This window comes from Syngnathus scovelli, chromosome 2 (genome assembly GCF_024217435.2).
Source record: "Syngnathus scovelli strain Florida chromosome 2, RoL_Ssco_1.2, whole genome shotgun sequence".
Taxonomy (NCBI): Eukaryota; Metazoa; Chordata; class Actinopteri; order Syngnathiformes; family Syngnathidae; genus Syngnathus; species Syngnathus scovelli.
The window spans coordinates 10,576,771-10,603,012 of record NC_090848.1 but is presented as its reverse complement, the minus strand read 5'-3'; the positions used below and the strand labels follow the sequence as shown (position 1 = coordinate 10,603,012).

General features: G+C 40.1%; 2 protein-coding genes and 1 long non-coding RNA gene across 15 annotated transcripts; 1 reads left to right on the top strand and 2 right to left on the bottom strand.

Annotated features, from left to right (window-relative positions):
• Positions 1–31: 31 nt before the first annotated feature.
• txndc16 (thioredoxin domain containing 16) lies at positions 32–9,640 on the top strand. Of its 6 annotated transcripts, XM_049753454.2 has the most exons (21): positions 837–1,028; positions 1,118–1,173; positions 1,831–2,015; positions 2,101–2,183; positions 2,306–2,379; positions 2,493–2,567; positions 2,868–2,989; positions 3,071–3,161; positions 3,282–3,429; positions 3,530–3,699; positions 3,779–3,839; positions 3,973–4,108; positions 4,192–4,338; positions 4,655–4,714; positions 4,830–5,034; positions 5,821–5,957; positions 6,052–6,139; positions 6,487–6,628; positions 6,880–7,067; positions 8,062–8,252; positions 8,873–9,640. In XM_049753454.2, the coding sequence occupies exons 3-21, from the start codon at positions 1,856–1,858 to the stop codon at positions 9,073–9,075; spliced, it is 2,481 nt and encodes an 826-aa protein (XP_049609411.1). In that variant the 5' UTR covers positions 837–1,028; positions 1,118–1,173; positions 1,831–1,855; the 3' UTR covers positions 9,076–9,640. The 6 variants fall into 6 exon arrangements, with proteins under 6 accessions (XP_049609412.1, XP_049609411.1, XP_049609413.1 ...); XM_049753455.1 differs by lacking the exons at positions 837–1,028; positions 1,118–1,173 and adding an exon at positions 32–179; XM_049753456.2 differs by having other exon boundaries at positions 837–1,173; positions 6,055–6,139.
• On the bottom strand, positions 8,075–26,053 carry LOC125988362 (uncharacterized). Its single transcript, XR_007488298.2, has 3 exons — positions 25,862–26,053; positions 8,837–8,971; positions 8,075–8,215 (listed from the first exon to the last, which is right to left on the bottom strand). It is a non-coding gene; the product is annotated as an uncharacterized lncRNA (long non-coding RNA).
• Positions 14,863–22,634, bottom strand: ptger2a (prostaglandin E receptor 2a (subtype EP2)). Of its 8 annotated transcripts, none has more exons than XM_049753464.2 (4): positions 22,268–22,615; positions 21,337–22,183; positions 18,481–19,400; positions 14,863–16,903 (listed from the first exon to the last, which is right to left on the bottom strand). In XM_049753464.2, the coding sequence occupies exons 3-4, from the start codon at positions 19,300–19,302 to the stop codon at positions 16,616–16,618; spliced, it is 1,110 nt and encodes a 369-aa protein (XP_049609421.1). In that variant the 5' UTR covers positions 19,303–19,400; positions 21,337–22,183; positions 22,268–22,615; the 3' UTR covers positions 14,863–16,615. The 8 variants fall into 8 exon arrangements, 7 of the variants coding, with proteins under 7 accessions (XP_049609421.1, XP_049609422.1, XP_049609423.1 ...); XM_049753465.2 differs by having other exon boundaries at positions 21,337–21,620; XM_049753466.2 differs by having other exon boundaries at positions 21,337–21,530.
• Positions 26,054–26,242: the final 189 nt, after the last annotated feature.

Sequence of the window (26,242 nt, the reverse complement as noted above, 5' to 3'; positions counted from 1 at the left end):
GTCGAGAACCCCAAAACTGGGTCAAAGCTGACTTGAATTCACAAAAGATTCCTTTGAAATAAGCGGTCAAAGCATGTTTTCTGAAAATAAGGGGCATCGTGGAACTGCGCGAGACTGTGTGAACTAAAATTCTAGCCTGAGGAAGAAAGCTAGTCCCAATTTTTGACAATACAAAGAAGGTAAGACGAAGATTCTCCAGTGACTCTGATGCAAAAAAATAACGAGGGGAGGAGAAGTCGCTCCAGATCAGCTGTGATGCAATTTCAGACCCGCCCCCCAAGCTTTAGTTTTAAACAAGAAAATAGCGCTCCGTCACCGCCATCTTGGCTCAATAATCGACTTGCTTCAATGTGATACAGATGACTCAGGAGCCACCGAGTCGAGATAGTTTCCTAGCAAAATTGACCACGTGGGAGACACGCCCACTCACAGTGGGACATTTTATTGGCTGGCCGTGGCACCGGCCTCCACAATTAGCTTATTCCATTGGTTCGTGATGATGTCAACTAACAAGCTCCCCGCCTTCAATTTGCGGCGATTGCTCGCCCCTCTGAAACCCCTCGAAGACCCAATTGGTTTAGAAAAAACACGTGGTTATCCTAACTAAATGTAAAGCTGAAATGTAAACGGCGCTACAAGAAAATGCCTAAAATATAAAAGTTTATTTTAAATAATGCAGCACGTTATTATCTATGTGTGAAACACGGAATCGAGTCAATATAAAAGCAAAATTATTTATATGATTCAATTGATTTCTTTTACGTATTTTTTCCAGTTTTCACGTGCATATCAGCACTCAAATAGTTTTATTTTGACAACCTTATTCGGAAGTTACTTATAACACGTACGCTGAATTGATTCGAGAAAAAACAATAACAGAATCTGACATTTGGATCCCAATGCGTTTCTCAACGATACAATATTACAGTGTAGCTTCTCCAAATAATTTTTCTAATGGTCGCTTTTTCCACATTCTTGGTTTGATCGCCTATTAAAAAAAAAAAAAGACAACCTCAAGGAAGCAACTGGTAGCTAGCACGCGATGCTAATACACCTGTCACCAGATTGTTTTTATTTTAATCCAAAGCATATTTTTTTGCATGTTTTGCACCGTGAGAAATGAGGTAGCTGATGTCGTAATGGTGAGGGTTCTTGCCCTTTGACATTTCTCCGGTAGGTTATCCATCACTTCCTTTCTCTTCTAACTTTAATTTACCATACTGTTGAATCATTTTACGTGCACTTTTTCCATATGTGGACCAACATCAATTGTGTAAAAAGTGTTCAAGGTACCTATTTGATTATTTCTTTTTCCTCTTTATTCTTTTTATTCATACATCCTGACATCTTGTCTCCCTTTGCTGATACATACTTCCTTTGTTTCCACTTAGATTCCTGCCTTGTTTCCTTTCAGACATAAAATTTCCTCCCGGCATCTTTCCCCTCCTGACCTCCTTTCTTCCCTCTTTCTTTCCTTCTCTCATTCCTTCTTTTGCTTACTTTTTTTCTGCATTTCCTTTTTACCTCAACCCTTCCATTTGGTCTTTTCTTACTGACCTATTTCCTTCCTTCATACTTCCCATCTTCCCTAGGACCCACCTTTTATTTTGCATCCTTCCTTTTTCACTTTAATTCACTTTTCTGCCTTCCTTCCTTTGGTATCTGCACCAAACCTCCTTTCTTTGTTATTATTAATTTGCCATTAATATTGGTACTTAACAAAATAGGCCCACTAAATTTACAGTATTTGTAGAATTAATGTAACATTTCAAAGGTTGCTGTACGCCTTTACTTGCAGTTCATTTCTCTTCTTCACTTTTTCCCCTGTAGGAGGGACAAGCAAGGCCGAGTTGGCATGATGTGGCTACGTGTGACTTTCCTGCTGCTGTGCACAAGTGCCGTGGGATGCACAGACATATTCAACACGTCAGGCCTGCTCCTAGAATTCACAGCTGTGGACCTTTATGAAAAAATGAATTCTGGAAAGATGATCTTCATCTATTTTGAAAATCAAGGTACAGCAGTGCTCTTACTAAACCAAGCCGCTTATTTCTGCCAATTATGAATTGTGTCTTTCTTCCTGTTCTTTTCTGTTGTTAGTCTCCCAAAGCATCTCTCTCTTCTTGGGGGAATTGAAAAAGTCTGCAGATGTTCTGAAAGATTATGGAATACTTGTGGGCAAGGTAACGCATAATGTCATGAGCCTTAAATACCAAGGATGGGTGGAAATATACAGAATAGCATTATTCGTGTGTTGGTATTGGGAATGGCTATGCCTGTGACATGAGTATCCATTTTTGTGTAGATCAATTGCAACAAGGAGATGGTTCCCTCATACTGCATGAAAGAAACAGCACAGCATACTGCTTTTCTTTTTAGGTATGTGGAGTGGAGGTTTAGTGCCCAGTGCATAGTGGGTTAAAACTAGTAAAAATTATTTATTTCATTGGTGATGTTCAATTTTATTGAAATCCAAATTTCTCTCTTTGAAGGGCTGGTAAGGAGTTTGTGAATTTTGATTTGGACACTGTGTTTGATGTCAACTCCATTGTCTCTGAAGTCTTGTTGTAAGTAAGCAAACAGTCCCTCAGGCTAAGTATAGTTTTTTTTTTAATTAAAAATGTTTTATTTTCATTGTTGTTTTGGAAATAGTGTGATTACTGTTTTTCTTTTTCCCCTACGATCAACATCGTGTTTCATTTTTCCCCAAATAATTTTTCTTTCGAATATGTAGTCATCTCTTCCTCTGGATCCTGCACACAGTCACACTTGCAAATCTTTTTGTTTACCTGTCATACTTATTGTTTCAGAATCAAGTTAAAGTCACGATTTAAATTTGAACGAACAGTCTCTAATTTGTCTTTCAGTGCCATTTTACGCGACGAGGTCAAGTACGTGCATTCAGACGCCGACCTCTCGGTCATGGAGAAATCAGTCAAGGGGAAGAAAGATATCGTGCTGGCTTATGTCAGTAGTCTTGGCACACAAGGTATAGACATCTTGGATCAAATATGGTGGACTGCTGGTTTAATGCTATCAAGCTTAACCTGCTGTGTCCGCATTACTTTAGAGCACAGATCAGTAATGGAGACTGCTTATGTGTATGGATCGAAGTATCAGTTCATCCTCATAACCGGGGGCCCTGTCTTGAAGCATTTAGGGTATGTTTGTCTTCTCTTGTCACATTGTGAATGAAGAAAATGAATTGGAATTCTCTTTTTTGATTTACAATAATCAAGTTGATTTCAATGACCGTCAGCGCCTCTCTGGTTTCCTTTCAGTGTTCACAGAGCCTCGCCGTTGTCTCGAGTGTGGTTCCTCCACTGTACGGCTCCCTTCTCTGAGCGATGCCCTTTGACACCAATGAAGACACCACTGTCCACACTCAGCCTGCACACATTCCTGCAACTCATGGAGGCTCCGCTGTTGGTAACCAGGCTACTTTGCGTACTCACAAATGCTAAATAAAGCAACAAATCTTTAACTGACTTGTAATTCATTTTACTTTTTGTATCTTTTCAATCACCAGGCGGAAGTGTACGAAGACCCATCAGCTGTTGCAAGACCTCAATTCCCTTACCAGCAAACACCTCAGGTCTTTCTGTTCTCAAATTCTGAAACAGAGCAACTTGACAGGGACACAGCCAACGCACTGGCCTGGAGGCTGAGAGGCATCGCCCTGCTATCGCTTGTGCACAGGTAAGATGCAAGGTTAGTGGTCTTGTATCATATATTTGTGGTTAATTGGACCATTGGAAACGATTTCATGTGTTCTCAGGAAGAGCCCTGCCGTGAAAACTCCTGTTGAATATAACGTGGCTTACAGGTTGCCGGATAAGGTTTGATGATTATTTACAAAGTTAATATGACCCACGAGCGTGGTCACAGAATTAATTAAACTTGTATCTCAAGGCACTATACTATATAGTACAGCCCTCTTTATTTACCGTGTCGCCCGTTTCACACTTCTAGGGGTCTGAGGTCAAATATTTGACCTTGGACAACCTGGATGGGCTCTTGGAGCTCTTCCACCATCATGAGGCAGATGAAATGCAAGATGAGGAGCTGGAAGGGGAAGAGTGTGATACTGAGGATAATGTCTCTAATGGTAATGTTGAAAAATTGAGATGAATGAAGAGAAGCAACAGAAGGATAACGAGGGAGATCTTTTTTTCCACTTTTGTCCTCCAGGGGATTTGGACGATGAGATCGTGGCATCTGTCTATGAGAACCGAGGCCACTCGGTGCATATGGACTCCATTACCCAACTGACGTCTGATGACTTCCCCAATGCAGTTACTCAAAGCGGCCTCACAGTGGTGCTTTTCTACCTTAAATGTATGTTTCTGTCCCATGGTTACGCAGATACAAAATATATTTTGGCAAGAACTTTGTTCATGGGAAGTACTTGAGACAAGGGACAAAAATTCACTCTGGTATGGATACAGATGTACAGAATATTTTGTATATGTTTTTACTGTTTGCATACAACTCCCAATTTTATTTCGTGCTTATTTGGACAGGGATAAATGCCACAACATATGCAAATGGAAAAACAATCTCTAATACACAGTATTTATAGTTGATACTAATGCCTTTCTGTGGGGTAAAACTTTTATGGTTGACTAATTGTAGTTTCTAATACTACCACCAGGGGATGCTGTATCAACAGCCTTCTTCAGCTCATTTACAGAAGTGGCAGAGAGGCTTGCAGGTAATTACTACGAGGTGACAGACTGGCATGTGTTTTTGACTCACAAACACGTAAATATGTGTGGGCTCATTTACATTCCCATGTTGAAGCCGCTTTTTACTGCCACTTGTTCTAGATGCTGGCGTCGTTGATGTTCACATGAGCGCAGTGGATTGTGGAGAATGGACCGACCTCTGCGCTGCTCAGCCTGTCGGCTCCCACCCAGTCCCATTCAAGCCAATCACTGCTTTCCCAAGTGTCCTGCTGCTCAGCCCTCAGGAGCAGATTCAGGAGTACAGAGGCATGCTGGGATGTGAGCCGCTACTTCGCTTCATTTTGCTGTGAGACGCTACAGTATGACTTCTCTTATTTTGTGTATTGAATGAAAGGCAAAGGTGAAAAGATAGTTTGGAATCTCATAGAAAGATAGAATGTAAAAGTTTCTCAAATTGTTTTGATTTCAATACACTTATATTCTTTATCCTCTAGCTAAAATGACAACATCTGATGGAGTAATTTACAGTAGTTATAGTAGAAGTGCTCGTACTCTATGCTTTTTTCTGCATAAGTGCCTTCTGGTTGCCATAACAGAAGGAGCAGCACAATGAATCGGACTGCAGTATTAAATCTTGATGCACACATGAAGCAAATGTAACGCTATCAGAAGACTTTCGAAGAAAGCTGAGGGGAAACTGCATCTCAAAGGAATGTTTGTCTTGGACATCATTGCAGATGTGATAAAACACCATGACTCCACAGAATGTGTGTGTATGTGTGTGTTGAGGGCCATAAAAGATATCTTCGCCACCCCAAATAAACGCACACAGGAAGCATATTATGTGCTGAGCTGTGCATAAATGTACCGAAATAGTTGATGGAGGGGTTTTTAGTTTGAGAGAAAACACTAATGCTGACTCACTTCCTGCATTGCGCAATTCATACGGGTGTTTCTTGATCTTGAAATTATGTCCAAGGATGTAAGGGGAGGAAAGTGATGACATTTTCGAGGGCCCGTGACAGAAAGGTGTCCTAGAAGCTAGTATTTTTGTTATTGAAGGAGTGAGCCCCAAAGTAATCAACTTTTCATGGGCTGACTTGTGTCCGTATGTCCATTGTCCTTCAACCAGGAGCCGGCCGGCCTCTCCCCAGATACTGTCTACTCAGCAGGAAGTGACATCATTCCTTCATGGGATGCCTCATCATGAGCTAGCAGGCTTTATCCCTGATAGAATAGTCGGACTGTTTAGTTCGCATGCACATGCAGGTAATAGATCGATTGTGTGAGTAGTCTGTATATATAACCATGAACTCAGAAAATAATCGAAGTGAAGTTCAAACCATGTCTCTGATTATGTTAGCAGATCTGTCAGCTTTTAATGAAGCGGCAAAGTCATTGCGAGGGAGGGTGCTGAGTGCCCAGCTGACAGACGTGCTGGCACAAGAATGGTAGGCGCTGTGAATTGTTCCTCTCTTTCAAGGTTGTCTGCAACTATTAAATTCCACTGCTTCTTAAAAAAAATCCACGAGAAATCTTCATGGGAAAAAAACACTGAAGACTTACAGGTTGTACACCAAAAACTCAAAAGGCCTGTCTAAAATGCTGGCAACAAAAGGGAATACACCAGCAGCATTCCTAGATCTATTTTTCAAAAACAACCCCTTGACTTGTGAGACCTATTAACCTATTCACTTTTGTTTTGTTGAAGTATTGGGAAATGGAAAATTATACAGTTATAGGGTCATTTATCAGATACTTTTTTATGTGTGTGTTTGTATTCATATGTACTTTGTAGGGCTGCTGACCTGTCGGTCAACCTTCCTGCCGTTTTAGTGTTTCCATCCTGGAAGAGAGACTCCCAGCCCTCTGTGTTGTCGCTGTTCGCTTCTGTCGATAACTTGATCTCCCAGGTTGACGCAGCACTGCTGCATCCTTTGGTAATTTAGATTTTAAACTTTGTGTCCATGTCTGTCTTTGTGAAGAAAGGTTGATGCTCTGTGGGAGTGACGTGCTACTAAAATGGTGCCACAACGGAGCTTTAAAAGTAAATCTGGTATCGAGCTGCTTTTTTTTATATTCTGGTATTTTTCTTTGCACAGAACACCACAAAGTTTGAGCATTGCTGCTAAGGTTATAAAAAGATGAATAATTGTTTTGCATTTCTTTTCTCCCACATGACTGACTTCAGCCTGAACTGACAGTGGAAAACCTGCCATCCTTCCTCAGCTTGGGAAAAGCTCTTCTTCTGCTTTTTGTTGGAGAAGAGGAAGACGAGATTGGTCTGAGGCAGAACAAAGCGCTGCTGGAGGAGATGAAAGGCGTGCTGGAATTGGGAGGCGAGAGAATGGAGCCATACTTGACCTGCTGGATCCATCTGTATGCTTTATTTACATTCTACAATATTATATGTTGACATTTTGTTATTTGTGTTTATTAGTGAACATTGGACCTTAAGCATACATTCTTAAAATCTATGTGTCGGAACATTGGCTTTTAAGACGCCCAATGGCTTTCACCGGAAGCAATGTGAAATGAATGGAGCGTAAATCAGCGAGATAATGTTTGTATATCTTATAATATATCTTTAGCCCTGCGGAGGGCTCGGGCTCTCTTGGTAATGACTAGCCGCTTGTTATTACCAGGGTGACAAATACAGAATATGCCCGCGACTGTAATTAAATCTTACAGGGGGCATAGAAGTTTTCCTTGGTGTAGGTATGGCCAGTGCAGTGCTCCAAGTGGTGATATTTTCTAGTGTTTTGGTAAAGTCAAATTAGGGAAATATTTTGTTTCCTCACAAAGCATAAAGGCTTAAAAGTCCGTCTCTAATACAAAAATGCTAAATTTAAAGTGAAATGTATATTTATGGTTGGAATTCTTCTAGACCAAAAATACGTGTGCTCCAGTAAAAAGTAAAAAAGTTGTTTCGAGCCCAAAAAATATTAATCCGCGTATCAAAACAGGTCATTTACCCACCCAATTTCGATCTGCATGCATCAGTTAGACATGCTTTAGAGAAAATAGACCTTTGGTGCCAGTCGTCTGCCTAAAACAACATTCATTGTGCAAGGTCGTCATGTTTGAAGGACAGTTGACAGCGAATACTCGCTGTGAGCTTTGATAGGTTGTTTAGCTACAACATTTTGAACAGTACACGGAGGAAAACGAGAGATGCGTCATTGTGTCAAGAGGTCAAAATTGTAGCAGACCTATAAGATTATCACCTGACAGAGATGGTATCGTTCTATCCAAATTATTAAAATATTGTAGAACAGTGCATTCATTTCCGTTGTTCACTTCAATCTCATTTGTTATTCATATTTCACAAACAGAAACATAGTAAACACATTTTATTGATATTTTATTGCAGTGGTCGCACTCCAGCTGGTATGTCAGTCCTGGGTTCATACCTGGGTTCCATGCCTCCTCTTCCTGCCCTGGTTCTCACTCATTTGCCCTCCGGACATGAAGTTTACGAGTATCCACCCAACACACCCATCACGGCCCAGTCTGTCCTGCAGTGGCTGCAAAAAGTGGAGGAAGCTAGAGAGTCCCCTGCAGGTACGGTTCTCAAAGTCTCACTCAGTTCCAGAGTCCATTCTCATAGCAGATGTGCACTTTAAAAGTTAAGAGAGCAGCTAATATGGACGGCCAAGCATTATCCAAAGAGCATTTTACTTCTAATGTGTACTGTCCCACAACTTGGCCATTAAACTAATAATAGATGGTATTTTGCAATAAGTCAGCAACTGTGTCATTAAGCTTGCAGCGGAACAGAATTCCAAATAGCTGGCCCCATTTAGCTTCTCTGCCTCTTGTAATGGCTCGGAAATGCTTTTCCAGACCCATTAAAGTAAAACTTTAATTGTGCATACTGTGAGTGTGGACTCAGCGCCTAAGTGCAATGTGTTGTTGTTTATACCATAATCAACTTAATGTGTGGCAACACGTTCCTTGTATTGTGCTCACCACCGAACTTCTTATTACTTTGAAAGCAATGTGAATATTTTTCTCAGGCACTTTTCACTTACATTACATTACCATGGCTACCATTATAGTCATTAAAATGCAACCTCACAATGGTATATTTTCAATATTATTGTATTTTCTTTTTATGTGGAACCAATATTTGAATTATCACATACTTCAGATTTAATTGATTCATTGGTCTCCGTCTGCAGGGATGTTAGGTAAAGATGACTGGCCTCCCTCTGTTGAGTTCTATGACTTTCTGAAAACCATGGACGAGGAGGAGCCCGGCTTTGCAAAACAACGTGGTCCTAAAAAGGAGGACAAAGAAGTGGAGATGGATGAAGCAGAGTTGAACGTGGAGGAAGCAACAACAGATTCCTCCTACCGCACGCCTCATCACTCTGAGTTATGACAAATCATTTATAGATGATTTCATAATAGTAACATTCAATGCCCAGTGCTTGAGCGGTTCGTACTCGGTCTACTGTGATTGTATATTAATTGTATTTAAAAGTGAAATACACCCAAACGGTACTTAACAAATGCATTTTACTAGATTTAAAAAAAAAAAAAAAAAAAAAGCACAGTAACTTTATGTACTGTTTGATCGTTTAATTTAGTGATTTTTACCATACCACTAGAGGGAGCCTGTGTATTACACTGGACATTTTAATCGCCAGGATAATTTTTCAGAATTATACTTTGGTATTTTTGTATTGCTGTAAAAAAAAAAAATACATGGGTGGTTTGGTTGAGTAGCATGCTTTCACTAAATCACCCAAATCCCAGTGCCCTTATATTAAGGTATGTCTTGTAAATTATAGTTCCTACTGCAAACTCTACTGTAATTGCAAACAAACCTATCGCATAGGCTCAATTTGTTAAAGGACACCCTTAAAGTGTCCAGTTTCAACATGGTAATTTGTTTAAATATCACACAGGAAAAAAATAAATAAATAAAGCCCTAAAGAACAGTCTTCTATTTGTGTGTGTGTGTGTGTGTGGTAGCTGTTTTTGTTGTTGTTGTTTTGCATTTGAAGTATCGCTTGTGTAAACAACTATGCGGTTCATTCAGATACTTGCAGCATTTTGCAGGTTTCTATTAGTTATGCACTGTACTTATTTTTGACAGTTTGAAGTTAAACAGTCCAAAATTAAATTCTTCCTTGCTGATGTCAGAGTTCAGCTTTCTGGCTGATGTTTAGTGCATGATGAGAGTTGGATTAGAACGCTCCTTCACTCTCTGGCCACTTTAAAGAACAATTGCACCATCTAAAGAGTCCAAATATATGCACTGTATCCAAGATTCCAACTTTATGCTTGATTTTCCTTGACGCTGTCAGAGAGGTATTCACGTTACAGTATGTTTATTATTGCGGAGTGGGGAGCAGCGGGGCTCTTAATTCTCCAATGTCAATCTCAAGAAGGCTTTTTCCAATGTGCAGGTGGGCCAACGCACTCTTTACATTTACGACAAGAGAGGGATGAAAACTTGACCTCTGATTCTCAGAAAGTGTGTCGTTTGTGTTTGTCATCCATGACAGTCAGCCCCAGAACGACTAAGCGCTTGAGCCTTAAATTAGAACGAAATGCACGTTACCTCAGTATGGGTTGACTCTGACTGAGGTTTTCGTGTTAGACAGACCCATACAATTACCCAAATCACCTTGTGTGCAGCGGCAGGCCCTCTGATTAATGTCCAATAATAAAAAGTCACTAAATATAGCCACAATGTCATTTAGTCGCAGCAGAGAAACCTGTGTAGGCATTTGTTATGCAAATTAGCGGCACTGCCACAATGGGGTGTAACTTCCCAACGGTTCTTCTCACAGACATGTTTTTAAAATTAGCCAGATAATTGATTGACTTGGTGTATTGCACCATTAATGGCCGTGCAGGCCAATTTGCCATATACTTTATATTATGAGGGACAATGTCTCAGTCATTTCACCATTTACCTGAGCCAATTTGGAATCTAATAAACACAATTTCTTGAAGCTAATTCCTTTCAGTAAACACACATATCTCTTTTCAGGTCAATCTTCCCCCTTGGAGGGAACCACGGTGACTGTGTAGCAAATTTTAATCAGGAACATTCATACTTAACTCAACTTTCTCTTTTGATGACTTATTCCCATGGTACACCTTGAAAGCTTGCAACATGCCATGTGTTGCTATTAAGTAACTTTGAAATATGCTTTCGCAACATTAGCATCCTAGTGAAAGGAACCGTAGGCCCAACGACAAAACAATGTGACAATATGGCGACATACGTTAGCTCCGGCTTCGCAAACATGGACACAAATGAAATTTACCTTAACACACTTAACGTGTTGTCAAGTTGACAATGTGATGTTTTCTTTCGGTTAATATTTACCCATGCACTTCATTTATAGCTGCTAAACATACCAGTGCCAGCAAAACTATTAATACTTTTGTTTTTTAAATCATCTTTATCACTGAATCCAAAGTTTCTCTATTTTCCGGCAACTTGAGCACTCATTGTAGCACATCTAGCTCGAATGTTAAATTGACAAGATACCTGATATTAACTGATCACAAAAGGCATCTTCTCAGAAGAGTGTAACCAGAGCGTATCTATTCACTGATCACATTTGCTGATTGAATTTAAAAAGGATTATTTTTTTTCCCTGTTTGACTGAGGCTAAGTAAATTTCAGCAAGTATACAGCACGGGTTGAAGAGGTTTAAATGATCGCTGCCTAAAAGAATAAATAAATAAAACAAAAACAAGCAGAAAGGAGGAGGGGGGGGGGGGCAGAAAGAGGAAGAGCAGAGGTCAACATTCCTGCTACTCTTTGGAGACTCAAAAGCAAAAGATGAGACATCATTCGTTAGCAATGAATACAAAAAGTCAGCAAGACAAACATGACAGTTAGGGCACAAAATAAAAGTTATTTGTATTTATAACTACAACAGAGTGGGCCCAAGCTTTCATGTATGTTAAGCATAAATTGTAGCCCCCCCATTACACCAACCACCCCAAAAACGGCATCAATCTGTTTATCAGCAAAGTGTGTTCTTCACTTTTACTGAGTGCAACCAGCACAAGCGGTGGTTTAAATTTAGACGTGTACTAAATAATACATCATAATAATCAGGAGAATAATTACTGTCATTAGTCACGGAGACACAACGCTCATCAAGTCATTGGATCTCCATTAAGAGCAGCACTCAGTTGTGCGCTAATGCTAATTACACAAAGGCATTTGTGTGCATTTGGGAGTCAAATCGTAGCATATGCGTAATAGTCAAGTCCCATGGCAACGATACCGCAAGGGTTTCCTGGAATAAAATGATTTGCTTTGCCAGACCTAAACTTCCTTATTAAGGAAAAGAGGGGACATCTCAGGAGGATTAGTACTGTCCATGATTCGACTAATCTGGTTGTTGTTATTGCTCATGGAAATAATTACTGAAAACACATATAGGGAAATAAAAAACATGGATTTGATCATTTTGTTCAAATTTATCGCATATACATAAAGGTTGCATTGTATAAATCTTGAAAAAAAATCAATTCTTAAAGGTATTGCACCAAAAAAATTAATCCAACTGAACTCTAGCTAAAAAAAAAAAGTACTGTCCTGGATTTAAAGAATCTAATCAGATTGTGTGCATAAAAGGTTCATTATAATCGCAGTTCAATTGCAGTTCTTGTTTCTGAATGTTCACTATGCAGTCACACTTGGGGTGTTTCCTCAAATCACAGCTTGGACTCTTCTAGGAGAAGTTTACAGATTGGCGTCATGTGCTTATGTTGGTTCAATCAGATTATGATGGCCTGGTCTGTCTAGTATGTGTACATCAAAGTGTATATATTTCCTTTTATGAGGCTGCAGGATGGAAAACTTCCTCCTATAGTGGCCTCCTTTTGTCTTTTCATGTACAATCTGCTTAACATCTTCCTGTTTCAGGAATGTTCACGACTCCAGAGAGCCATGCTGGTGGATGCATGTGTATAACGGGCCGTCAGGGATGTAATTCAGGATTACCGCGAACCAAGAATGAAAACTAACAAAATAACTACAACCAAAAGTGACAACACCATTTTGTCAAGAAAATAAAACCCCAAAATGTGAGTACTTTTTAAAAATAAAAAACTATAACTGAAGTTTTACGGTACAAATTAAGAAAGTACCAAACACTAACTGTAATTATGAAAAACATGTTTTTGGTTTTCATTAATTTCCCTCATGAGACTTTGCATTATGCAATCTGAGATACTTCTCAGTAACTGACTTATTTACATACCAGTTCTTCCCGTGCTTGCGTGGGTTTTTCCCAGTTAGTTAAAGTCCCAAGTCCCAAAGTCCCAATGATCATCGTCACACACACATCTCGGTGCGGTGAAATTTGTCCTCTGCATTTAACCCATCCCCATGTGATTTTGATCCATCCCCTGGGGGAGAGGGGAGCAGTGAGCAGCAGCGGTGTCACGCTCGGGAATCATTTGGTGATCTAACCCCCCAATTCCAACCCTTAATGCTGAGTGCCAAGCAGGGAGGCAATGGTTCCCATTTTTATAGTCTTTAGTATGACCCGGCCGGGGTTTGAACCCACAACCTTCCAGTCTCAGGGCGGACACTCTACTACTAGCTTCTATATGTGCCCTTTGATTGGCTGGCGACCAAGCCAGCCAGGGTGTTCTCGGTCAACTGGGATAGACTTCATTCAGCTCACTTGCGACCCTAAGAAAGTCATAAAAAAAAATCAAGGTGTAGAATCTGAGCCACACCTTTTGAAAGTTGGCGAGTCTGGCCATGATTCATGATTAATGCTTGATTGCTCCAGGCTATGCTGGGGTTACTGGGAACCAGTTCTGACAGGCCTTCCATGAGCACACTCCCATATACACTCAAGAATGTGCAAGCAGTTAGCAGCGGGACACCTATTCCGACATCTTGGAGAACATTTTGGAGCAGGTTATTATCCACATAATGGTTCAGGTGGTCTAAGATCAAAGGTCAAAGATAAGAAATAATCCAACTCTTTGGACAGCCCGCACAGGAAAATGGCAATGCAAACAGGACAATTGTTCTTGCTTGTCCTCTTCCCCCACAGGTATGTTTTTCTTGACCCCATGACCCATGACTGGCGGCCTCTTTTGTTTGACCTCTGACCTCCTAAAGAATCAGGACAAAACATATTTTCGCTAAAAAACCAAGAGAAACCAGGACACCAAACACATGATTTCCTTCCTTCCGCAGATCTCGGAGATGATCCAATTAAACAGGCAATGCAAATTAATCATCAAACCAATTGTGCTGCATAAACTCAATTAAGTTTGTTGTGTTCCTGGTTGCTGGCTGCTTTGGAAATCATTTATTAGTGCGGCAGTACATTTGTAGGGTACGTTATGGGTCATTGTGAGTCGGTCGAAATTACTGATCTAACAACAAGCGTTTAATCAAGTTAAATTTATTTTGATTAGCTAATTTTGCTCCCGTGGCTACCAGCGTCGAGCAGAAACTAATAGCGGCATTTCTATAGTGCAGGTTTAATGGCACAGTGTTGTTTGTTGCCTCAGGGTGCACTTTGCTTATTACTAGATGAAAAGACCAAATTGAACTTGCCTCAAAGCGTGGAGGAGGGCAAGGAGAAATGTGCATGACAATTGGTTAATAGCTCTACTACGGGATCATAAATCTTGATAAATGGTATTATCTCACACTGACTGGCTAATGGCTGTGGAAGATGAAGGAGGGAAGGATCGGGTGAGGAGAGGAGTGAGACCTTGCATTGGGAAATAGAATCCATCCTCTGATAAATGTCAGAAAAACAAACTATTATTGCAACACACCAGTGACACTTGCTCTGAAATAGGACCTGGATAACAGAGTCACGACCTTCTCTTGAAATGTCTTTTTTTTTTGCTAGTGTGACACACTTTGAATGAGTCATTGACATGCGGTAAGTTATGAGTAGGTTTGAGAAAGATGTCAGCATGTTTTTTTTTTTTTTTTCCAGGTAGTAGAAATGGTCTAGTTGAGCGGGCCGTGGTTTTAGTGTGTTCATAGTGTGGTTTTTCAATTTGTGAAAGCCTCATTTTATACACTTTATACATTTTTAATCATTCAAGTTTGGCAGAGTTATTAGGGGTGCTTCAGCTATAATCTTCACAATATGGAATCAATTTGATTGAGCATGTCGGTGCGTGTGAGAAAAGGGTAACGAAGCAGGTTGGACCAAATATTTACTGGATGACACAGACACACTCAGTGAGCTCAGTTTCATCTAGTGAGTAATTGTATCGTTACATGCCATATGACTTCCATGTTACATCACCATATACAGAGCATTGTTTTCAAGCATTATTAATTTCTGAGATTAAGATTTCAAAGAAACCATGTCCACGTCACAATCTAATACAGTGTATCATTATCTTTTGGAAATTATATTATAATAAACTGAAATGTTAAAGAACGTGTTCTGAGACAAAGAGAGAGAATAAACAGAGAGAGAAAATAAACCATCATGACTGATTATGCTTTTCAGTAACACACAAATACACACTGCTCTCACACATCCATCGCATGCACACTAAAGCAGCGAGCAACAAAAATATCTGTTTTAAGCAGCCTTGAACATACACCTAAATAGAATAAGAGTCAAACTCCTGGCCTGTGGGCCAAATCCGGCACGGTAAGGATGATTTAAGTGTTGTGAGGATGTGTACAGATGATAGAGAACAATAAAGATCAAGCCCTGTTGTGAATATGGAAAATCTGCCAATGATTGACAGCCCTCACTTAAAGGCGATTTGCAATTGTGTATAGATGCTTTAAGATAGCAGCAAAGTACTTAAAACAGAAATGCAGCTAGCATGTACACAATCACCATGGTAAGGTACGAGTTAAAGGTTCAAATATTCAAACCAATCAAAAATTAGTATGAGCTGGCGTACTTGCCTAAATCACACACTAGCACAAATTGATGTGACTCATGGACAAACAAATACGCGCACTAGCACTTTCCACGAACCTTAACTCACCTTTTGGCCTTTAGACATAAATATAAAAAAATATAAACGGCAAAGTAGAAGATGCATTCAAGGATGTTTAAACTGCAGTCACTACAAAACGGTTTAAACCTAAAAACAATACCAAGATGGCGCCAAAGTAATACTTTATTTTCTTTGGCCTGGGCCTATAAATTGATGAGTTCTCCAGTAAAACAGAAATAAAATCCACAAGCAGGAATTGAATGCATGAAGTGCTTTTCTTTGTAATATCCTTGAGACATTTTTTTTAATAGTATTATACTACACACTACTGGCCAGACCAATTAATCGGCCAGCCGGTTTAATCAGCCAATATTAGATCTTTTAAAATCCGTGAAAAAAAAAAAAGCCCCCATAAAACAAAGATAATGGCATTCAAACATTTCCCGCTTTCCTAAAAAAACCTCAGAGTAATATTTTGCCACTATTCCTCTATGTTGTAAACACTCAAGGACAATGTATTGCAAAGCAGTCGAATGTTTTGCCTGTCATTCATACTGTCTCTTTATTGTTCTGTGTTATGAGACCAAGATATTTTCATTTTATAAATACGTATTTTTTTTAAATAATCTGCCAATTAATTAGTTATGAAAATGTTATTCAGACAAAAAATTCCGTGCTGGCCCTGCTACACGCAAGCCTTACTTAGCCTTTAAACAAAAAAATACTCAAGTAGTTAAAACACATTGTAGCTTGACAGAATTCACACACACATTAAGATATCGGAGCACAAAGTAGTTTGGAAACAACCCGGACATGATAAGGATGTGGCAGCGACTGATAAAACTCAAACTGCCCCAAAACCAGATAAAATAACGCTCATAACCTTTGTGCCTTGTGTGATTAGCAGGACGAGCCAACTCTGACCTTTCAAGACCTCAAATAAATACAGCTATCAAATTACGGACACACATCCACAAAAATCCACGTCATACATTTCCAAGAGGTGGAAAAGACTCTGTGTATTCCAGTTCTGGGCACGAAAGCTCTACGTTTGCCTGACTCTCTTTGGCCTCTATGGATTTGAGCCGAGAAGCCTTCAAAGTTCTTCGACGGGATCTGCAGATGGAGGCCCAGCAAAAGTGCAGCACGCCAGGAGAGAGGAGGATGAAGACCCAAGGGTCAATGATGGAATTGACCGAGATGAAACGGAGGGCGATCAGGTCCAGAGGGTGAGACTCCTCGCGAACCTTAACCGAGTTGATGTACACACGAATCTGAAATGAGACCAAATTATGGCGTTGCATCAACTTTTGTCATTACGTATGAGATGCATCAGATTTAATAGGCACTTTTTAGCCGTTCATACAAGAGAATAAGAGCTTTGTGTTCGACTCAACCCGCCCATATTTTATACTGAGTAAAGACATTCAGTATACAGTAACTTCATTTTATCGTGATTTTTGTGCTTTTTAGTTCCGTTTTTGGTCAATTTGGTAGACCCGGACAAAATTTGGTTGCAAAAAGCAGATGAGATTTTAGTTTCATAAAAAGCAGGTGTAACTTCAAGCACAGGTGGTGTAACACCATTTTGGTTGGAGGTGTTTAATGGCGACACAGATGAACAACTCTAGTGCTCTGCAGACATGTATTGGGCTCTTAGTCTTGCACAGTTGCATATTTTTGGTGGGAGCGGAAAACTTTTAATTGCACTCTGATGTTGTTGCGAAGACTAAAAACATTGGAACTATTTTCAGTATTATTCAGCTTTTAATTTCCATTTGACATGCAGCTGAAAAACACATTTCACACACGGAACAAAAAAACAAAGGAAAACAAAAAGAGTTCCAATTGAAGTGGTATCTTGTTTGATTTCAATTTCAACATTGTTTTCTTGTACTTCCAGTGCAGTTCAGCCATCTGCTTTACGTCTCCACTACAGGGTGCTGACAATTAGCCCAAAAAGAATTTCCTGCAGCATTCTTTTGTAGCACCATGGAATCTCTTAAACCTGTTTACAGAGAAGATTGTGTGTATTTCCCCCCCCCCATTCTCTAACATATGACCTTACACCCGACGTACATACCGAACTGTGACTTTCAACATAGCATTATCCCCCAGCGATTATTTCTAGGTAGTCACTCCAGGAATCCGCAATTCAGCGATAGCGGAATGTACTGCTGATTTCAAAGCCCTGCATGGAATTCAAAGCAGTTGGTAGAATATAGAGCAAGGTTGCACATTGCACGTTTTCATCCCAGCAGCTCAAAGTCACGGTTAGATAGATGGGCTCTCACCGTAGATGCCTAGTTCAGATTTGGTGTTGGATCCAATTTTTTTAACGTACAATCATAAATAACTGGTGGCACATAACATTGACAGCCCTGTTATAACGGCTGAAAGCGGCAACTTGATCCTGAGGGATCAGATCAAGGTGAAGTATCGTATTGCTCAATTCATCAAAGTATGGAAGAAGCTGGTGATAAATTATACATTTCTAGTCATTTGGAGTATTGCCATTTAATGTCGCTGCACTGTAATGTCACTGTGTTTCTGTTATGTTCTATGCTAGCCTATTGTGATCAATATCAAGTAGGCAGAAAAATCCACCTGTTTCTATCCATTTCAGCGAGCAACTGTTTTGCCTTGTACTGTCACTTGCTGTTGACTGAAAATGATCATCTTGCAAACATCAGATGACCAAACCCAGCACATTACCTTTGGCATCGTGATGTCATTAGCAGTCGACACCAATTGGCAGTACAAGACAAAATGGGCTCCGGCTGAAATAGACAAAAAACGGTGGGCTGACCTAAAATCTGTTCATAATGTGCTGTTGTGTCTGTGCTCTTACCACAAGGGGAAGCGTGCAGATGATGAAGATGGTCGTCATGAAGACCAAGAGGATGAGATGCTCCACTTCCTCCGCTATGGACAGGGGCCTGCGTTCACTGTTTGAGCGTGTGCTCGCCATGACTGAGCCGCCGTTCCTTCTCCGCCGCTGGTACATGCGCAGCAACTGGTAACCCACAAAGGCGTTGCACACCACTATTGCCAGCACCAGTACTAACATGACTGTGGCATAGAGGTTTGCGTAAACTCGGTCTTTCTTCTTCTCTGGATTCATGTCAATGAAGCACCAAGTGCCAGGGCAATACTGTACATATTTTCCAAATCCCGCAAAAGGGAGGAGACAGAATAAAATACACACTAAAAACACCACGGGAATTGTGATGTAGGCTAGCTTTTTGGTGACGTATCGAGCGTACAGGTAGGGGTAGCCGATAGCCGAGCATCTTTCCAGCGCCATCGTTAGGAGAAGAGACATTGTTGCCAAGCTGAAGAAGGTCATGCTGAATCCAAAGTAGGAGCACACTCCGTGGGTGTTGGGTGACATTCCCTCCAAGGTAATGTTGCGAGAGTACGACAGCTGCACAAGTGGACTGACTAGACATGTTCCGCCCAAGTCTGTGACTACCAGCGACGTGATGAGGACGTGGAATAGCACGCGCCGTCGACTGTCTGTGGCCTTCGCGTCTCGCCGCCGCCGGATTTCCAGGATCACCAGGGCGGCCACGTTGCCCAGGAGGCCCGCGGCGAACATGACGGCACTGATCGCGGGACTCTTCCTGGAATCGACGTAGTGCTTGCTGTGGCAGGGGTCGGGTAGCTCCATTACGCTTGAAAACTGTGCCACCGTCCCAAAGTACGTCTCTCGCCTTCCAAAACGGTGTCAAGAACATTTCATTAAGTTGTTGTCGGCAGCCATCCTGTCTGAACACAAATACGTATGACCTTGTGACGTCACTTTTATCGATGACAGTGTCAAGGCAAGTTACAACTAGAATTGTAGAGAAACATTTGCCAAGCTTTAAGAAAATTTCTCAATTAAGTGTCACCGAAAGTTAATGCACAATACGTATGTAGCTCCCGCCGTATAATGGAATTGATTGAAATGTTCCGCTTGTCTCTTTTCATTGCTGGCCAAGCATTGTTGAAAAGAGCGAAAGCTATCAATTTAATTTATTCTGTTCTCGACTAAAATCTCAGTTTAAATAATCTCTCAATTTTAAGGATATTCATAAAATGTCTTCTTATTAACAAATACTACAAAATAGTGTCAGTAAAACATAGACAAAATTAAATAAAATATAAATTGAAACGTTTTTGCCACATATGCTGCTCCTTCCGTTATATGTGAATATCTGATTTCACTTTACATGTTGTTTTGTGATGGCCACAGTTGAATATAGTATTTTAAACCAGTTTTCAATTCGCAAAATTCTCATAAGAAAAACAAAAAGGTCAACTGGCTTCATTAAATTGAGTGTTTGACGGTCATACATGTTTTGCACGCTGGAGTTTTTGGCAAAGGTCATGAAATGGCGTGCGTATCAAATGACTGACTAAAGCCCCAGATGTATAAATGCATTCTAAATGCAAAAAGCACATGACACTTATTACATTGCTAATTTATTGTCTTCCTTTTATAGTAAATGACTTTCAGGACTGCGCTTTTAGCTATTTGCTATTTGATGCTGGTAAAAAGTAATAAATCAAGGTTTATGAGACTCTTGAGATAAACATTTTAAATCACAATAGTAGTGACCAGGATATCACTTTTAAAACAAACATAAATGGCAGCAACTTAAATCATTTTACATACAAAAAGAGAAAACCCTTAATCTACATTTCCACGAAATCAATGCAACTCCCCACAAAACAAAGTTAAAATGACTCAGCATACCATTAACAGAAAATTACGCTCTTGCAGCTAAATGTCAAAACCGTTCACGTATTTTCCGATAATCCGACTAAGCGCCTTACTTGGACTCTTTCAATTTGTGCCCAAGTGGGGCACTAAATGGGCATTCTGTACTAACTAAATATGCTCCTCTGCCCTTTTGACAGCTTACAGATGGCAGACAGCCTGGAGATCCATAAAAGCTTTCTCGTTAGAAAAATTACATTCAAAGGAAATAATGTTGCTCTGCTGGTTTGAGTGCACCCGTTGATCTGAACTTCTTTACACAGACATAGTTCTGTATGACACCCGTGATTCTGTGTCTATTGAACTCTTCAGAGGTCCATAAGCTTTAATTTAATAGCCAAGAGCCATTCAGCTCTAATATGGTGCTCTGCGTAGACGTGGGAGTTAATTTCACTAAGAAAGGGTGTGAAACACTACGCGGAAACTTTGTCTTTAGATTTTAGTCATTGTTTCTCATTAAGTGAGGCATCTAAAATAAAACGCATTGTTACTCCACTTTGCAGTTGAAATTGTCTTTTTCCATTGGTAGATATGTCAATACTGGGTCACACAAACCTGGGTTACTGGAATGCTTTTTATTTTTTGCATGCGAGAATACACTTTTAACAAGACCTTGGTCATAGAAAAAAATAAAAACACATGTTAAATGTCTGTCCAGTCACTACTTAAGTAGCATCGCGCTAAAGAGCGCAATTTTCAGCTGAATTGCATATATTTACAAAGTTGTCGCGAGTGAATGCTAAAACGTGTTCATTTGTTTTGTTTTTAATTCCCTACTTCCATGTCGCGGAAAATGAGAGCGTGAGCGAGAGAGAACTGTTTTTTTTATTTTTTTTTTATAATTCCGTCCCTCCAATTCGCGTCAAATGAAAAGGAGCGCGTGCACAATCACCGAAGTGCGCCACCAAATTAACACCCAAATATTAACAAAGTTATCACCTATCGCACCGGATTGCTCCTCTTGGTCATGTTTCCAGTCCGTGGCGTGGAGAAACGCAGCGCCAAGGTCCGTGCGTGTATGGAGATGAGGACAAATGGAGAAGCAGCTGACATGAGGGGACCCGCCGGGCTAGTGGGAGAGGTGCGGTGACGTCTGTGGTTTGTCCACGCCCACCACCGCAAACGCTATACAGCTTGAAAAGTTAAGTATTCCACAGTAGAACCACATCATACTGTTCTGTAGTCATTGTACTTCCCGAAAATGACAGCGGCCACAGACGCTTCTGGTAAACACAATACTCACAGTTATAGGCGTAAGTACAGATATTTGTGTTAAAAAATAAAAAATAAAGTACTGATTTTTTACTTGCAGGTAAAAGCAAAAAAAAAATAAATAAATCTATATCTAATGTCTATGTTGACAAATTAAGGAATGTAAGGTATTACATACGCCTGGTTTCAAACGTAGGGAAAAAATAGTCACAAAAACTGAACACGAAGTATAAGTACCATAAAATCTATATAAGTAGCATTGAAAAGAGAAGTCAAAACACAAACAAGGACATGTTAGATGTTGAGTCATGAATATAGAATATTTGTACAGCTAGTAGAAAGTGGAGAAGTACACGGTGTCGCAAACATCACCATATACTTCCTTTTTTTCTACTTCAGCTTTCATTCAGGCTTGAGGCAATCAACATTTGACAGCTTTGACTTTGCAGGTTTTGCAAGTATATCGTTCCCTAGCCCATTGCTTGCCAATTGGCATTGGAACATTGGCGCAAAATTGTCACCTGGCAGGAAGTTGTGGAACTCCCATTCAACACCTGTTTGAAACGCTCCATGGCTGTCACATGATCCAACATGTTAAAAAATTTGGAATTAATCATTACAAAAGATGTTCAAGATTGATAAAGCTTTTTATCCTTACCAATTTCCGTCACGCATCGGAATGGAGCAGGGTGACCAAATGCAGCTTAGATCAGGGTTTATTGAGGGAAAAGGTAATTGGAAGAAGGATAAGGGGAACAAACAAACTAACATAACTGACCGACCGACCGACCGGCTAACCGAAACACACTTGACAACGACAAGAATAAAAAATAAATGATCCGGAAAGGGTGTGACACGCAGACAGGACTTATATACGCGACAGGTAACGAGAGGCAGGTGACTGTGATTCATTAGTACATGGATTGTGAGTTGACACAGGAAGGGAGGGGCGAGTACACAGAGGACAGAAACCATGACAACCTACATATAATAACACAACCGGGGACAAGTCGTGACAACTTCAGAACATACAAATATTTTATTAAGCTTTGTGAGAATGTCTGTGACACTCCTACTCTATGCAATTATCATATACAGTATTCATTATTCTCCCCATATATATATATATATATATATATATATATATATATATATATATATATATATATATATATATATATATATACATATTTTTTTATTAATTTTTATTTATTTATTTTTTTTTATTAGGGAAGGGCGCGGACCGATACCAAATATTGGTACCAGGATTGGCCGCCCTCTATCAGGAAAAGGCATGTATGGCTCACAAAATGTTTTCCCCATTAAATTACATCCATGTCAAACCTTTCATATGCTCAGTGACTTATTTTCAATGCATTACTTTTGATATTATTTGTATTCTTAAAAATGATCTGTCACTGGTTTAATAACAAATGTTTCAAAAGTACTCATGGCATTGGTTCTAGCTATCAGTATTGGGGACAAATTGTGCAGGTATCAGTCTGCAAAAAAGATTGGTATTGAACATCTCTATTATTTATGTCGTGCACATGGGCTGCCATTTCCCTCTGATCCATGCTTGGGTCTGCACTGATCCAAGTAAATGTAAGACAAGAATCCGGTGCCCTTTGCTCTTTGTGTGAGCAATCCACATTGATTAAGGCTTAAATCTGTGAATCCCCTGCATGTAAACAGCTTTTTGTTGTGGAGAAAGCTTCGCAGCAGGTGCTTAAAGAGCTGACAAGTGCCACAAACATAGATGCGACACACACACACACACACACACACAAGCTTGTGTGAAATTTTAGTAAAGGCTTATGGTGGCAGTGATTTTCCCAGAAATGACTGCAAGCGGTGTCCCAAAGGTGACAGGAAAATATCATTTCTGTGCATTCTGTGCTGTGTGCACTAATGGCCTCCATCTGAATTATTGATGAGTTTATTGGATTTTTTTGTGGGTATCCAATTCCGCAAGTGCAAGCTGAGGTCAGTAGCATCATATATTTATGGCAGTCTTGATCATTGATTACAGGGTAGAACATTTGCATTTCACTAAAGCAGTTTTCTCAGATATTTTTTGTTATCCTCCCTACCAGGAAGAAGGAAATATTTCACGTCGCCCAACTCTCCTCAGTGACGATAAATAGTAACAATTGTCTATAAGATAAGTACACCATGGCATAATATCGTATCCTAATTAACATGTTCCCAATTAACATGAACACTGATTCAGAAGATCAGGTTTGGTACCCGGCTTCTTTAAATCTTCTGGGCTGATCATTCGTATAGGGTTCGATGGAGGAGAGGAAGACTTGGAAAACAGGCAGGGCAGTCGCCCTTGAGGATCGAATCTGGACATGCTTGCACTCGTGCTATGTGGGCTTCCTCTAGTGGTTGTGAATGAATCACTACCAAATTACATTTTAATTGAAGATTTAACATTTAAATTTAAAACATTTGCATTTATTTTATAAGAACTGATTATTTTAAAAAGCCTTTATTTACATAGATATCAAATTTATGTGCCATATATTTGAATTGAATTGAAACATTATTTAGGAAATTAAAAAAAGTTTGATATTCCAGCGCAGTTTTGATGTTCAAACAGTATTATCACAGTGTCTTATAATAATAGCTAATATTGTATACTTTTTGAAAACTGCGCAGCACGCACGATCCATAACAATATGTAATGTACGTCTACAGACGCAAGATGGCACCCAACGCCAAGTCTGTCAGCAGGTCAAATTGATTTGAAACAGAATTTAAAAATACAACATACTGCAATGTGTCTTTTCAGAAGCTATTTTTAAACAATAAATGTTGGTTATTGTTTGTGACATTTATAAGAGTCATAACTTAAGACTACAATATGGAAAGAATGCAGGTTTGCAACATTTGAAAACCTCTCACTTAATTACTGTCTTACGTTTTCAGGTTTTCTGCCAAAATTAAACTTGGTTTTAGGGTTCACTAGTTTAATGCTAACAGTGCCATAAATGGTCATCGAAGTGTTGAGTTTAACAACAACTTTTAAGACATAGTGGTGACTATTTGAACACAAATGGTGCGGCGGCACACATAGACAGACAATTTACCAAGACTCACAGGAATATATTGACGACGTCTGGTGGAAACCTCATGTCTAAATACGGTCAAATTCATTTTTTGCCACAAATCGCTACTAATGGCCAGTCTATGCCTCGTCTGTATTTTTCATGCAATTCTAGCCAATCGAAAGTGGTGAAAATGGCTTGAAAACAAATGATCATTGCCAAACACTGCCGCTCGTGAGACCGGTGGAGAGTGCAGCTCCCGCCGGACCTGAGTTGCCTCTACTATCTTTTTTTTTTTTTTTTTAAACAATCCACTTATCACACAGGGTTGGTCATGTCATTGTTTTATGTATTACATCACTCATGACTTTAAGACCTTAAAGAAGGCGTTTATGTGGAACAGTCGTTTACTTTTGTGATGTTTTCAAAGGAGCTTTGCACGGTGGGTGCTTGAAAGGCATTTCGCCGTGGGCGTTAGCGGACTTTGAAGTTCTGGCTGCCGCCGGGTTCTGTTAGGACTATTGTAATCAATGTCAGTGTCATTTTTTAGCACATTAAATGATTTAAGTAGTATCCAAGTGTGTAATGGTAATATAAAAGGTATGATAAAAATTGAACAAAGCTTGGGAACCCACGAACCTGCTGCTATCCATCCATCCATCCATCCATCCATCCATCCATCCATCCATCCATCCATCCATCCATCCATCCATCCATCCATCCATCCATCCATCCATCCATCCATCCATCCATCCATCCATCCATCCATCCATCCATCCATCCATCCATCCATCCATCCATCCATCCATCCATCCATCCATCCATCCATCCGTCAGTCATCGGACAGTAGGCGGGGGACACCCCTAACTTGTTGCCAGCTAATCGCAGGGCACAGAGACGAACAACCATCCACACTCACACTTACGGGCAATTTGGAGTGCTCAATCGGCCTACCAAGCATATTTTTTGGATGTGGGAAGAAACCGTAGTGCTCGGAGAAAACCCACTCAGACAAGGGGAGAACATGCAAACTCCACACGGGGAGGTCCCGAGGTGGAATCGAACCCGCACCTTCTGAACTGTGAGGCCACCATGCCGCTGCTATTCATTTATTCATTTATATGAACTATCGATAGTCCATGTTTTTATGTTTTTATGCATATAACTTCTTTTACTTTTTAAAAACTGCACTTTACCTTTTTTTATGAACATGTTGTGGCAGAAGGCAGGACCACGTCTTTATTCCATGATTGTCTGCCAACGTGGCGAGAGAAATTCATCAAAGATAGAAAGAGAGCATGACATCACAAAGGACAAACCCATCACCCCACCCCTAACTGGAGGCCTGTTGAGTAAGAGGCCTGGTACTGAGGTCCACCCCAATGTATCTGTTTTAACAGGAGTTGTTGCCAAATGAAACTTAGTTGTCAAGTTGTCATTATGAAGTTTTCTACCCGACAGCGATGACATTCTTTATCCTCGGAGATAAACAACAAATGCTGTCCATATCACTAAGCTAGTGAAACTCTTCCTCATTTGCCTGCATCACTGGAACAGATTAATGGCATTTCCATACA